Genomic DNA, 14,017 nt, shown 5'->3' with positions numbered 1-14,017 from the left:
CTTGCGCAACTGTTTGTATGGAGTTTGCACATTCTCCTAGTGTCTGCGTGTATTTCCTCCATCCTCCCACAATCAATAGATGTGCAGGTCAGGTGAATTGGCCATGCTAAATTGCCCATAGTGTTCAGGGATATGTAGCTTGGGGCATTAGTCAGGGGGTAAATGTAGGGTAATAGGGTTTGGGAATGAGTCTGGGTGGGTTACTCTTCTAACATTCAGTATGCACTTGTTGGGCCAATGGCGTGTTTTTACACTGTAGGGATTCTAAGCTATGATTTCCTGGCAACCATATGCCAAATGATTTGCAGGTTACCCTCTGGTACTTGTACATCATTATTTCACTGAATGCTGAAAATATTCAAACTGCTCAATGGGGAGAGAGGACGTTGTGTTGGGAGGTAGGGTCTGTTAGGGAGGGTAAGGTTTGGTGAACATTGCTGTGAGGGAGCACAATATTTCTGCAGTGTTTTGACACTGCAGCTGATTTACTGGGAGTGATGCCAGTACTTTCAACCACCTACTTTATGTAAATGACCCTTGTTCACGAGTTTTAGTGCAATGCTTGGTGGTGAACTCCCGCCACCCTAAGAAAACACCTTATTTTCAACATTTACAGCAACAGAGTGGAGAAAATCCCTATTCAACAGCAAATATTAAAACTGCACATATTTTAAAACTTACGAGAAAAACAAAGCTGGCAGCTGGTTCTCTTTCTGTAAGGCTTCCACCAACATGGGAAATTGCTTCACCATTGTTGCTGTAGAATTCACAACACTTGTGGGTTTCAGCTTGTCTAACACTTCCAGAGCCTTAAGGTAATGTTGACAGAATTACTAATAAGATACATAAGCACAAAATAAATCATTAATAGTACACAAATTTACATAAGCATTTTGCAAAAATACTTCAATTAATTGATCATTAAGATTACTAAAACCACAGCTAGAAGGTCTGATCTCAATACCAAGATACATACAGCAAATCTCATGTGTAGACAATGACAGTGGAGTTGTTAACAATTTTGCTGATCTTAGGTTGATGGAGAACACACTGAAGAATTCTAGGCAGAGCAGGGGCTTGTTAAGAAATATTAAATATTGTTTCTTTAGCATGAGCCAGATGTCAGATACCTTCAGCAATGAAGAAAAACAATGGCACTCAAGAGTCAGGGACCTGCAGGGTTAGATGATTTCTATTCTGGAATTTTAATGAAAGTGAATGTGAACATTGATAACCTGCAGATGGTGTAGTTCTGAAACAAAAACTGCTGGAGCAACTCAGCAGGTCTGGTAGCATCTGTGTAGACAAAGTCCAGTGCTCCTTTCAGGGCTTGAAACCTTAACCCTGTTTACTCTCCATAGCTGTTGCCAGACTGAGTTGTCCCAGCAATTTTTGTTTCTGCTTCAGGCTTCCAGCAGTCCCACCACTTCGTTTTATTTTGGTCTAAGAGTTTAGATGCACTTGTCCATCTGAGTGTTTGGTTTGGGTGGAACTATCAAAAAAGCATACACAACAGCCAAAAACGTCTTTGTGTTACAGTGGATGAGCCCCTTTCTCCGAGCTAGAAGATTTAAGTCTCAATTGCTTGAGTTGCATGTTAACACATCAGTACAGAACAATTAGAAAATATCTATAGACTGCAGCTATGAAGTGATGGTGGTGGCAAGGGGGGTCAATTAAGCAGGCATTTTTCCTGGATGGAGTAGAGTTTCAAATGCAACTGGACTACCCAAGCGATAGGATTCCATTACACTTCTGAACTCTGCTTTACAGCAAGCAGAAAGGTTTTTGGCAATCCACAAGTGTATCACTTGAACATAGATAAGCCTCTGTTCAGGTTATCATTCTAATGAGCAAAACCACATTCTCATAGCTACTTTGCACTATATTCAACCATGCAACTTCAGTACAAGTATACCATGAAAATCAGATCAATATTACCTTGTACGTTATCTCTCTCATTTTTAATTTTTTTATCTTAATACACGCAGGTTAATGATTTAATACCTGATTTTTCTGTTCTGAAGTGATCCATTTCTCCAATTCTTGTTTTAATTCTGCCTCATATTTTCTTACATCATTCTTTTTAATAACAATTTTATCCTTGAATCCCTTATATTCTTCCGGCTCGAGCTCCTTTTAGGAAAGACGAAGCAATCAGCAACAAGCATGGAGGTTTAAGTAGAAGCGTACTTAGACCATATCGTTATGATGCCAGGAGAAACAAAAAACTTTTTTCCATTTTAATATCTGAAAACCCTCACATATTTACTAAAAGCTTTTCTATTTGTCAGTTAGCCTAATCACAGGATCAGTTTTTGAAACAAGCTTCTTTTTCCAACATTATAAACATGATATTTATTGCAGGGAACATCTACGTTAACAACTAAGTTTTGTGAAAGCTGGCTGCAGGTAGTTTTTTCAACAGACGATCTGAGTTGACTTCAAGAAAAGCCAAATTGAGAAAGAAAAAAAATGGAAGGAGAAACTGAGAGAGAACACTATTGACAAGATACCAGCGTTAAAGAACATTAGAACCAGGAGTGTCCCAATCAGAAGTGATTATGTTGAAGACAGATGTAACACCTACGCTGAAATCAAAACTACAACTAAGATGGTTGGAGGGAATTTGAACAAAAACCTTACCAAAAGGAAGTAGTTGTTTATAGAAATTTCAATTCTAAAACAAATTTTTGGAACAGTACTCAAAGTAAATAGTTAATCTTCTAATGTTTGATAAAACTAGAGGTCAAATGGCAGATGGGATGTATTTTCACTTTAGAAGTTTTTTTAAATTCACACATTTCAGAGAAAGGCAATTATTGAAGGGACTATCGCTCCAACATAAAAGTTTGCTTTCTCCCCTAAGACTACATGGGCCATCACATTATGGAAAGATCTTAGCCAAAGTACCTGCGCACGAGGCCACTGCTTCCAGGTTTCAGCCATCGTATCATACAACCGTAAGCACTCTGGAGGAGACAGACTGAGGTCTGAAGGAAAACCATACGTCTCAATCTAACAACCAAATACAACAATCATTTAATTATACACGTTTGTTACAAAACAGGTAAAATTATTTGAACTATTGTGCCTTAAAGTATTGTTCAACTTTGTCAAAAGGATCAAAGTTGAATTTGCTAAATAGTCATTCTTCTCACATTCAATGGCCAATACTTAAGAGCTAAACAAATTATTCCATTAAACCAAAAAAAATACAATACCAATTCCACCTTCACTTGCAATTGCTACCTTAAACAAATGATCTTTACATTTCATTAGGTTGAGTATAAGTAATGAGTGTGGTGTTAGAAAAGCACAGCAGGTTAGGCAGCATCCAAGGAGCAGAAGAATCGATGTTTCGGACAGAAGCCCTTCATTTGATCTCCAGTCCTCACTTTCTCCTGGAGTATAAATAGTGCTTGGATGGAGAAGCTGCTCACTTGGGACATTCAATACAAGTTACTAAATTGGCAGATTTAGAAAAACTACAAGACATTTCCACTAAAACTTTTAAAAAGCATTTTTAATAAGGCATCACATAAAATGCTTCTCTGAAGATTGGTGGCAATAAACTGAGCTACATTGAGAGTTTATGTATTGACCACTATTGTGCAGGCCTGGTTGGATGGAAGATTTTTTTTGTATTTGTCATTATTCATACAAACTATGAAGACGTCAGAACTGCTAAATGCAGATTCATTACTGTAGAATTCCCACTTAAAGTGACTGAAGTACTTACATGATCCACAGTTAAAGCAGCACAGGGATGATAGGGAACAAAGTCAAGCCCAGAATCTTTTGAACTACACACATACTTTTCCAGATCATTGTATCGTTCTCCATAGACCACTAAAAAAGTTGAAAATAAATACCAAAGTGAGCTCAGTTGCCATTATGCTGATATTCAAACAAAATCCCAATTACCACGATGATGCAACTGATTTTTAAAGGAACACAAAGAACTGTGGATGATGGAAATCTAAAACAAAAACCGTGCTGGACAAACACAGCACTCTGCCAATTACGATTGGGCTGGCTTGGACCGAAATGGCAGGGAGTAGGAATTTATACAGGGAGAGAAAAGAAAGGGAAACAAGAGTAAAAACAGAAGACAGAATGGGAAATAAGAAAAGTCGGAGGCAGAAAACTCAAGGGCAAAAATCAAACAGGGCTACAGTGCACAGTAATACAAACAGGACTCAAAATTTAAAAAGACAAGCCATAATACATCGTGTCTTAACTCATGAAGCACTTGCAATAAAGTGGTTGAATGTGTCATGCAAATAGATATAAATGGGTATGATAATAATTAGCTCGAGTCATGGCTGCAGCCTTTCCAGGGATGGGAATTGAACATCCAGGAGTTTTCAGTTTTTTGGAAGGAAATTAATGCAATAGTGAGGAAGGACATTAGATACAGTGAAATGGAGCAGTATAGACAGAGCTTCAAAACACTAAGGTGCAGAAAACAATAATGGGGATTGTATACAGGCCCCCAAAACTGTAGCGGCAATGTTAGGGAAGGCTTTAAACATGAAATTAGAAACATATGTTATGAAGGTAAACTACAATTATACACAATTTTCATCTGTATACTCAAATCAGTAACAATACCATAGAAGAATTCCAGAGAAGTGTGTATAAAATAGTTTTCTGCATCAATATGTTGAGCAACCAACTCGAGAACAGGCCATCATACATTGCCAATTATTTCTTTCTCATTACACTGCCAATCTATCTCTGCGAAGCCCCTTAGGAAAGTGACCATATATGGAAAAACTCTCCCTTAAGATGAAATGTGATGCAGGTGATTCTGAGGCTACGGCCTCGAATCTAAATAATAGGAAACCATGATAGAGGAAACTTGGGCAGCATGGTCACTAGCACTGCTGTCTCACTACGCCAGGGACCCAAGGTTCACCAGCCTTGGGTGACTATGTGGAGTTTGCATATTCTGACACACAAAAACCAGGAAAGGTAGCCCAACAATGGCCAACAAGGGAAATTAGGGATAGCATTAGAAAGATTTACCAAAAAAAGCAAGCAACAGACCTGATGATGGGGAGTAGTTAAGGTGTCAGCAAAGGAGGACAAAGGGATTGATTGAAAAGCTAGAAAATAGAGCAGAGTGAGCATGTGGAGATATACAAATGGACTGGAGAAGCATGATAGGTAGGTGAAGAGAAAAGAATTTGTGAAGATAAATGTAGGTCTCCTACAGTCAGAAACATGGAAAGTCATAATGGGTAACAAAGAGATGATAGATCAATTAAATGCATGTGCTTGGTTCTGCCTTCACAAAGACATACATAAATATCATTGCAAAAATGTTGGGGAGAACAAGGAGGAACTGAAGGAAAGTAAGGGAATGGTGTTGGGGAAATTGATGGGATTAAAGGCTGATTCTCATGTATTTAACATGAACCTAGGTTATCAATGCAGTGTAAGTCATAATATTCAAACTTCAGCATGCCTGGTTGAAAAATTAAACACAAGTTCCCCCACCATCCAACAAAGTACTGCTTAGAAGATTCACACCTTGGCATTTCAGCTTTTTAAAATGATAAAAATCAGTAGCTTGATTTAAAAAAGGTAAGACTGGTATAAAAGACGCTTCACCATTTAGATAATCAGAGTTCTGTGCTCATCCAATCACCTTAAAATATTACCTGCCTGAAAGATGAAATCTCTGAACAGATGATATATTCGCAGATGAATAGACGAGGAATGTTCCCTTCAAGTGTAGTGAATCAGTGAAATTCCAGGCCGTTACAGACCAGTAGATCTGTGTGTTCTCCGCCATTCAATAAGATCATGGCTGATCTGTTAATCCTGAATTCCACTGTCCTACCTTACCCTGATTCCCTTACTAATTAAAAATTTATTACACCTTTGAATATTCTTAACAAACTAGATGCTACAGTCCTATGTAGTAAAAATTTCACAAATTCAGCATGCAGAGTAGAAATTCTTTAAAGCTTCTTAAAATGTCTTAAAAGCTTCAAAGTCTAAAAACAGGAAGACAGTAGCTGAAGTGAATGCTGGTCTTTGGAAAAACGAGACCAGCAACTTAATAGTGGGGGGGGGGACACACACACACAAATGGCAGAGTTACAATTATTTCATCTCAATTTTCAAAGTGGAAAACATTAGTACCATTACAACAACAGCAAATGCAGGGGTTATAGAAAGGGTAGAACTTAGAATAATTACCTTCACTAGGGAAAAGGTACTGAGCAAACCATTGGGTTTGAAAGCAGACAACGTGCCATGCCCTAGAGTCTTAACGGATATGGCAGCAGAGATAGTCGATCCAGCTTTTTAAAAAAGCTAACCTATTTTTCTAATCAACCTGTTCAGAGGTGTTATTATACACCTTTGGAACAGTTCTTAAAGATCCAGGGGTAGGGACAATATCACTGCACACAAGGCCCGCGACATTCCAAAATTTCTTGGATGCGGAAAAGGTGCACATGCATTAGAAAATTGCTAAGCAATGGGTACAATGTCGCTCAGTTTTCCTCAAGGTCATGTACAGAAAATCCAACACAAGTGCAGAAAGAGAAAAATGTAACCTATTTAGGTTTAGTTAACCAATTATGGATGGAGTGTCAAAACATTAGACAGCGCTGCCCGTACCCCACGAATAAGGAAATTACAGAACTGAAAATTTGAGGGTCTTAATAGCCACAAGACATCACCGCAGATGTTAATCAATGTGGTACTTAAGATGAACCATCTTCAGCTGCTTCATCAATAATCCACTCTCCATAATAAAGCCAGAAGAGGGACGTTTGTTGATGACTGTAAAAGGCATAGCACCATTCACAAATCCTCAAATACTGAAGGAGCTATATCCATATTCAGCAAGACAGAGTCTAGGCTTGGACTGATAAGTAACATGTTCACTACTCAACTAACAGCCAATGATCATCACCTGAATCTAAACATCATCATGCAACACTTAATGGCATCAGTGTTGCTGAAACATCTACTACAAACCTTCCGAAAGGTTACTGTTGACCAGAAACTGAAGCATATCAGTTTTACAAATCTGTGGCTACAATATCAGGTCAGAAGGTTAAGGAATCATGTGGCAAGTAACTCACCTCCTGACTTCCATTGTCTGTCCACCCACCAAGGCACAAGTCAGGGTTGCGATGGAATATTCACTGCTTGCCTTGATGTCCAGCTTCAACAACACTCAAGAAGCTCAAACCATCCAGGAAAGAGACAGATGACTTGACTGGCACCTCATTCAACACCTTCAACAATCACTCCCTTCACCACTGACGCTTAGTGGTAGCAGTGTGTAAGATCACAAGATGCACTGCAACAACTCAGACTGGCTCCTCCGACAGTACCTTACAAACCCGTATCCTCTTCCACCTGGAAGGAAAGGGAACGCATGGGAAGATGGCCAGTTTCTCTCCAAGCCACACATCATCCTGTAAGCTATAGTAGATCACTGTCACTGATTTAAAATCTGGAATTTCCATTCTAATATCATTGTGGATGCCTCTGTATCCCAAGAAAATAATGCAACAGCCATCCATACCTAGTCTGACTTTGTAGGATTTTTGGTCCCTTGGAATTTTAATTTGCTGTTTCTTCTTTCCACCACTAACTTTCACAGGATTTTCCATGGTCTTCTCTGCTCGTTGCCAGAAATTCTTCACTGTTTGAAGCCACCTATTAAAACAGGCACGGTAAGACCATAACTAAATTAAGTGAAAACATCCCGAGTTTCCTTCTTCTCAGTTCTAAGGTACAATGCTCTTTTCTGCAGTCAAGTGATGCTTATCATTGCTACAGAAGACAACACTGGAAACAGTGTGGTAATTACTTATGAAGAATAATAAAGAACATTAATGACAAGTTTCTGCTTCTGTTTTCCCCATTTTCTTCCTCTGTCACCTCGGATTTCTATTGTTAACCTATTCACTGTCCGTCTATTACTGCTCTGCCAGAGTTTTTTCTTGCACATGTGTGAGTCAATCTCATTGTCCCTGGTCTTTAAATAAAGAATAAATTCATAAAATGCTGTTGAAATGGCCACTCAGTTTCTGCTGGGTATGAAAGTCAGTCTACTATCAATGTAGTGAAGTCACTTAACAGGGTTTAATAACTTGTTTATGAGCAACAGTAGAAATTGAGGATCAAATGTAGAAACCAGGAAAAAAAGGTATTAACACCTGGCAAGAGGTGAGGGAAGAGTAGTTTCCCATTAAGCAAATGACTCAATTGCACCGAGTCAGAAAACTGGCATGGGTAGCATAATATTCACATACCTATAAATAATTAATTTGCTCCCAGCAATCAAATTCAGTTTGATACCATGTTAGAATATGCAGTAGTGTCAATTTAACTGGATCAGATGTTCTACAAAGGGAATTCTAACTTAACGTAACATTTGAAATTTTGAAAATAACTCTACAAATAATGAACAGGATTGGAATAGGACGCTGATGGAGAAAAACATCTGCACAGAATGTCTTCTAAACCTACAAATTGGTTAGCACTGCTGCCTCACAGCGCCAGAGACCCGGGTTCAATTCCCGACTCAGGCGACTGACTGTGTGGAGTTTGCACATTCTCCTTGTGTCTGCGTGGGTTTCCTCCGGGTGCTCCGGTTTCCTCCCACAGTACAAAGATGTGCACGTCAGATGAATTGGCCATGCTAAATTGCCTGTAGTGTTAGGTAAAAGGGGTGAATGTAGGGGAATGGGTGGGTTACGCTTCGGAAGGTCGGTGTGGACTTGTTGGGCCAAAGGGCCTGTTTCCACACTAAGTAATCTAAAAAAATTGGTAATGGTCAGACCAACATGATCAAGCAAGAAACTTGAGGTCCACCCTATGTCAGAGAATTGGTCGAACCTAATTGTGAAGATCATTCCTCAATTTCTAAAGAAACAGCTCGTATGATTTCTTTCCACATCCCTTTCTCGGTGTACATGGCTTTAAAGTAGAATTTCATTACCTTTTGGTGCACAGGATTTAACACATTTGGCAAATTGAAGAATTTAACCTCACAAAAGGAACACACATGAACCCATGGTTTATCAGCTCGCAATCTCACATGTTTGACCAGTATGACACATCGACTAGTATTACTCAGAGTAGCAAGATGCTGTTGTGTAAAACAGTAAGTATAAATTATTTTAAAAATTACTGGGAGAGCGCTTCCGGTTTGCTGATTGTTGCGGATAAAGCCAGGAACGGACATCGAATCATCACTAGTAGATGCTCCCAAACTTCTGCGCCAATCTCTCCACCGAGACAGTGGACCTATGAACAAAACAGAGTAACTAACTGATATTAAGACTACTAAACCTCAAAACAAGTAATTTTTACCAACAAGAATTTAGCAAGTTTATTTCATTACATCAAATAGAGGTGGATTTCAGAATATCAAATAGCAAGGATCCTGCAAGTTTTATGGCAAAGATTAATTAGTCATTTCGAGTCAGCCTTTTAAGAAAATTATGTGCCTAGGATTTCTTCTGATAGATGATTCTTAAGTATCTATCTATCACCTCCTCTGATCGGAAATGCGTCATGGCAGGTCAGAAGAATGTATTTTTCAGATTCACTTTATTTGGCTGTTTTTATTTTCTTGTCCCAGCCACTCCTCCAGCAACATTATGATCATTCACGTAATACAGCAAAGTACTACCAAATGAGGCTTCCATATTTTGTTGTCAGAACCTGTAAACGATCTTGTGGAATCATGTATCAATAAAGAAAGTGGTCAACAGCAGAAAGCAAAATTGGTTTTCTGAACTCAGCTCTGTACATCAGGATAATAGAGACCCAATATTAATTTTTGCTTTAAGTAATCAGTCAGGAAACATCGAATTTGAAAAGGTGAGTCCTCTAATTCAAATTTAGTTACATTAGATGACCATAGATTCACTTAAAACATTCCACTTTCACCTTACAAAACATATTATCTGTACAAAATAAAGCAGTCTTATCTAAAACACTTTAGCAATACAATTGTGAGATTGTATTTTCCACATTGTCCTCTGAAGCAAAATCTTGCTTTGTTCCTCTCAAGACGGCCATAATCGGAGAATAGTTTCAATAATCATGATGATATTTTGCTTGCCCATCTAAGTAATCACCTTTCACGTACAAGTCTATATATTTGACTATGGATTAAATGACAATAAATTATTCAAGATAAATTTGATTCTGCCATCAGCTGAAATAGGGATGGACACTTCGAACAACATTTATTGAATGTTAACAGAGAAAACATAGTCCAGTGACAAGCAACTGCCACATCTTCCAACTCGTATTTGGCTGAGAACCCTTAACTCAAGGCCCAAGAGAAGAATTGCCTGATCTCGCAGCTCAATGTATGTAACTCAATATACTACCAGGGAAGTAATAGCAAACATGAGAATTATAAATGTTCAGCTTTGTATATTTTCTGGGAGCAGGTATTTGGATGGGCATTCATTTATTTCCAACATCATTTCTTCTCACAGTACTCGCACTGATAGCTCAAGGTGGTCTCACATTGGGGTGCAATGCAAAAGCACCTGTTAAGTTAATATTTCTGTTCCTAGATTAATGCAATTTTACTTTTCAAATTGCAGCAATTAAAGTTTCATCTTACCTCATCAAAAATTACATACTTAAGCTTCTTAATCCAAGCTTGTCGTTGAGAATTAAGAATGAGACTTTCTAAACACTGAGGAATTGTGATGAGAATCTGAAACAAAGAATTGGACAAAACTGGATTTGGCAAGTTCAATACATCTGTAGCATGTCTCAATATATCACGGCATAAATCTGATCAGAGGAATCCTAAAATACATGGCAAAGTCAGGTGACCTCCACAAAAGACAAGCAATCCGCTCTAAACTACCACTCAAGATTAAAAAAAACTGCAAAAACTGCTTTCATTGATTTAGCCCCAGAAGTTGATTCGCGTGATCTGTTAGGCAAAAGTGAGGACTGCAGATGTTGGAGATCAAAGTCTAGATGAGAGTGGTGCTGGAAAAGCACAGCACGTCAGGCAGCATCCAAGGAGCAGGAAAACATACATTTCAAGCAAAACCCCTTCTTCAGGAATCTAATGTAGACTCCCGCTTGATCGTTTGCAGAATTTATGTCAAGTTATTTGCTTCAACAGCATTTGGGTAACAATATACTGATGAAAATTATGCCATTCCAAAGTTGCGAAGTGCTCACCAGTTTCATTCTTAAATTTGGATCAGGAGGGTACAACCATTTTAATTGGTTCCTACTTTGTTCTTTAACTCCAAAAGGGTTAGTACACAAAATAATGGTCTCCTAATTCTTCAGAGAATTTATTCAGTGAGCAGCTGAGCAACACAGTTGGTAGAAAGTTCAAACTGTGATCACTGCTTTGTGCCTATTCAATGTCAGGGTAGCAGTAGGACAACTAACCCCAAGACTCTCCATTTCAGGGCGAAAAACCATTCACACTTCCAGCACCTGCAAAACCATCACCAGAACTTATTGAAACTGGACTCTCCTTTATTTGTGCCCATACACATCCAACCAATTACTGCAAAGGACTTCCTCCGCTTTCTGCCCCAAGCTTGATCACTCCCTGCCTGAATGCCAAGGTACAGGTTACATTTCCTCTCTCCTTCAAGCATCCATTAACATACGTAACCAAAGAAAGGCATAATGAGCACCCATTAGGAACACAGCCATATTTCTTCTTTGGTTCAGAAATATAGGAGTCCATACCAACCTTTAGAAGAGTATCCCATCCAGACCCAGCCCATCTCTGTAACCTTGCATTTGCCATGGCCAATCCACCTAGTCAGCATATCCCTAAACACTATGGGCAGTTTAGCCTGGCCAATCCACCTCGTCAGCATATCCCTAAACACTATGGGCAATTTAGCATGGCCAATCCAGTTACCTGCACATCTTAGGACTGTGGAGGAAACCGGAGCACCTGGAGAAAACTCACGCAGACACAGGGAGAATGTGCAAACTCCACACAGTCACCCAAGTCTGGGTCCCTGGCGCTGTGAAGCAGTGGTGCTAACCACTGTCACATACAAGTTAGACCAATAAAGGCATATGAGAACATGTAGGGAATTCAAAGGTAAGATAAAAAGGGCACGAACGTGGGCATGAAGTGTGTCAGATTAGACATCTGATTGGCAGAACAGACTTAACGGGCCATCCACCTGTCATCGGAGATTTTTAACCTCTCGAAATGTGAATATGTCCCTTTGGGTGGGCTGAAAGCATGTCTTTTGCACGCACAACTGCCTGACATCTCTCCCATGAAGTCAACTCGAACTCCCAACATGCTAAATACAGGCACATCTGAGCAGATGATTGGTGTCAGGCACAGTGGCAGTGGAAACAAGTTAGATCAATAAAGGTGCATGGGAACATATAATAAGGGGAAGGAAAAAACATCGTAAACTTTAAAAAAAAAATTGAAGACATGTTTGGAATACATACACCCTTTCCATAACCTAAAAGTACTTAATTCTTTGGAAGTCCATTTTAAAACGATGCTCATCCCATCAGGAAAACTGCCAAATAAATCTGAAAATGAATGACCCATCTTAAATTTACAGTAGCTTCTAAAGTCATAGGACCTGCTTCTTACAATGCGCAGTTGTACAAATTTGGCAATTTTAGAAGATGAGGAATATTTAAATATTTTCAGTGAAAATTAAGCAAAGCAATTGAAGAAAAAATGCATTCAAGTCTCCTACCACCTGCCAAAAGATCAGGACATGAGGCAAATAAATTACCAGCCAAACAATTGGAACAAAACAATGGTGTCACATAAATTAAGAGAGGGGGAGAAAAGTCACAGATTTCTAGCTTAATTATGAGCAAAAAAGATACCTGACAGTTTAAAGCATCTTGGCGATAGTCTCGTGTGTATACTCCACAGACCACCATTCCATCAGGTAAAGTCTTGCTGAATCGGTTATAAACAGTTGCTACCACTTGGTTCACAAGAGCCTAGTCATTAAAACATGAAATAGATTGTACTTCAAAACCGTTAAACCTCCAAAATAACCAATGAAAATAATTTTAAGCACCAAGGTATGATTGGTGTTGTTTTGAGTAAACACATTTACCAGCAACAGAATGACGATTAACTGCAAAACACCAAATGAAGCTAAGCATCAGATCAGATCAGCTCTTATAACTGCACCTGAGAAAGGGGCAGTGCATCTATGGTAGATTTTATTTTGTTTTTTATTTTGCCTGCCAGCCCCCAAAACAAGTGGAGAATCAGCTACCTGTATACATCTCACTATTATCTTTTGCTTTCAGTTGAATTCATCCATATTTCAAGTGCATTTAATGTTAGTTATGGTTTCCAGGCACAGTTCATCACTGCGGGTTTAGCATTGTTGCTTATCCCATGCAAAACAAATTTAATCAAAAAAACTAGCATGTAATTTGTATAATGATAATGCAATCCTTTTAAGTGACTGCTTCTATCGAGCAATGTTAACTAGTTTATTCCAGTGTGTTAGTGCTCTTTGCATGCATACCGATGCTTTAAATGTTAATATACATCTTTCAAAGTTCCCCTTAATTGAAAAGCTCTTGCATTAAGAAACATTTCAAAGTTAATATTTTATCAAAGATAAAGGTGGGGGCATTGGTCCCATGGCTCAAGTGCTATGCAGAGAAGCTTCAATTGCTAGCCAGCAATGAGCATTGTCCTTAAAACATATTCCATTTATATCATGGGCAACACAATAGCTGCCAATTTCTGCAAAGGAGTTATTCTATGAAGGTTAGTTTACACAGCTGAACAGACAACAGGAAGCAGATACCAATTAAACACATTCCAATTTTCAAAATACATTCACAAAATGCACAAGACCAAATGACCTGAAATCAATTTTTATTTGCAGATTGTGTCCAAAAAGCAACTTTAGACTCCACCAATTGACTCAGAGACTTATCTAGAGTGGATGAATCACAGCAGAATGCCCTTCATTCAAATCAATACTATTAACTTAGTTAGCAAGAT

The 14,017-nt window shown here is 38.7% G+C and overlaps 1 protein-coding gene across 1 annotated transcript in view; it reads right to left on the bottom strand.

The window, feature by feature from the left end:
• Nucleotides 1-14,017, bottom strand: part of LOC122554097 (putative ATP-dependent RNA helicase DDX60) — a 101,391-nt gene that overhangs the window by 30,483 nt on the left and 56,891 nt on the right. The window contains exons 17-24 of the mRNA XM_043698564.2: nucleotides 12,868-12,987; nucleotides 10,631-10,726; nucleotides 9,176-9,291; nucleotides 7,562-7,695; nucleotides 3,743-3,852; nucleotides 2,914-3,018; nucleotides 2,008-2,136; nucleotides 682-809 (exon numbers count right to left, since the gene is read on the bottom strand). Of these exons, the coding sequence (XP_043554499.2) occupies nucleotides 682-809; nucleotides 2,008-2,136; nucleotides 2,914-3,018; nucleotides 3,743-3,852; nucleotides 7,562-7,695; nucleotides 9,176-9,291; nucleotides 10,631-10,726; nucleotides 12,868-12,987 (938 nt within the window). The remainder of the gene's footprint in view (nucleotides 1-681; nucleotides 810-2,007; nucleotides 2,137-2,913; nucleotides 3,019-3,742; nucleotides 3,853-7,561; nucleotides 7,696-9,175; nucleotides 9,292-10,630; nucleotides 10,727-12,867; nucleotides 12,988-14,017) is intronic.

This window comes from Chiloscyllium plagiosum, unplaced genomic scaffold, assembly GCF_037043375.1.
Source record: "Chiloscyllium plagiosum isolate Xiang-an unplaced genomic scaffold, Cpla_swu_hap1 HiC_scaffold_1, whole genome shotgun sequence".
Classification (NCBI taxonomy): Eukaryota; Metazoa; Chordata; class Chondrichthyes; order Orectolobiformes; family Hemiscylliidae; genus Chiloscyllium; species Chiloscyllium plagiosum.
This window is presented reverse-complemented; position numbering and strand designations above follow the sequence as displayed.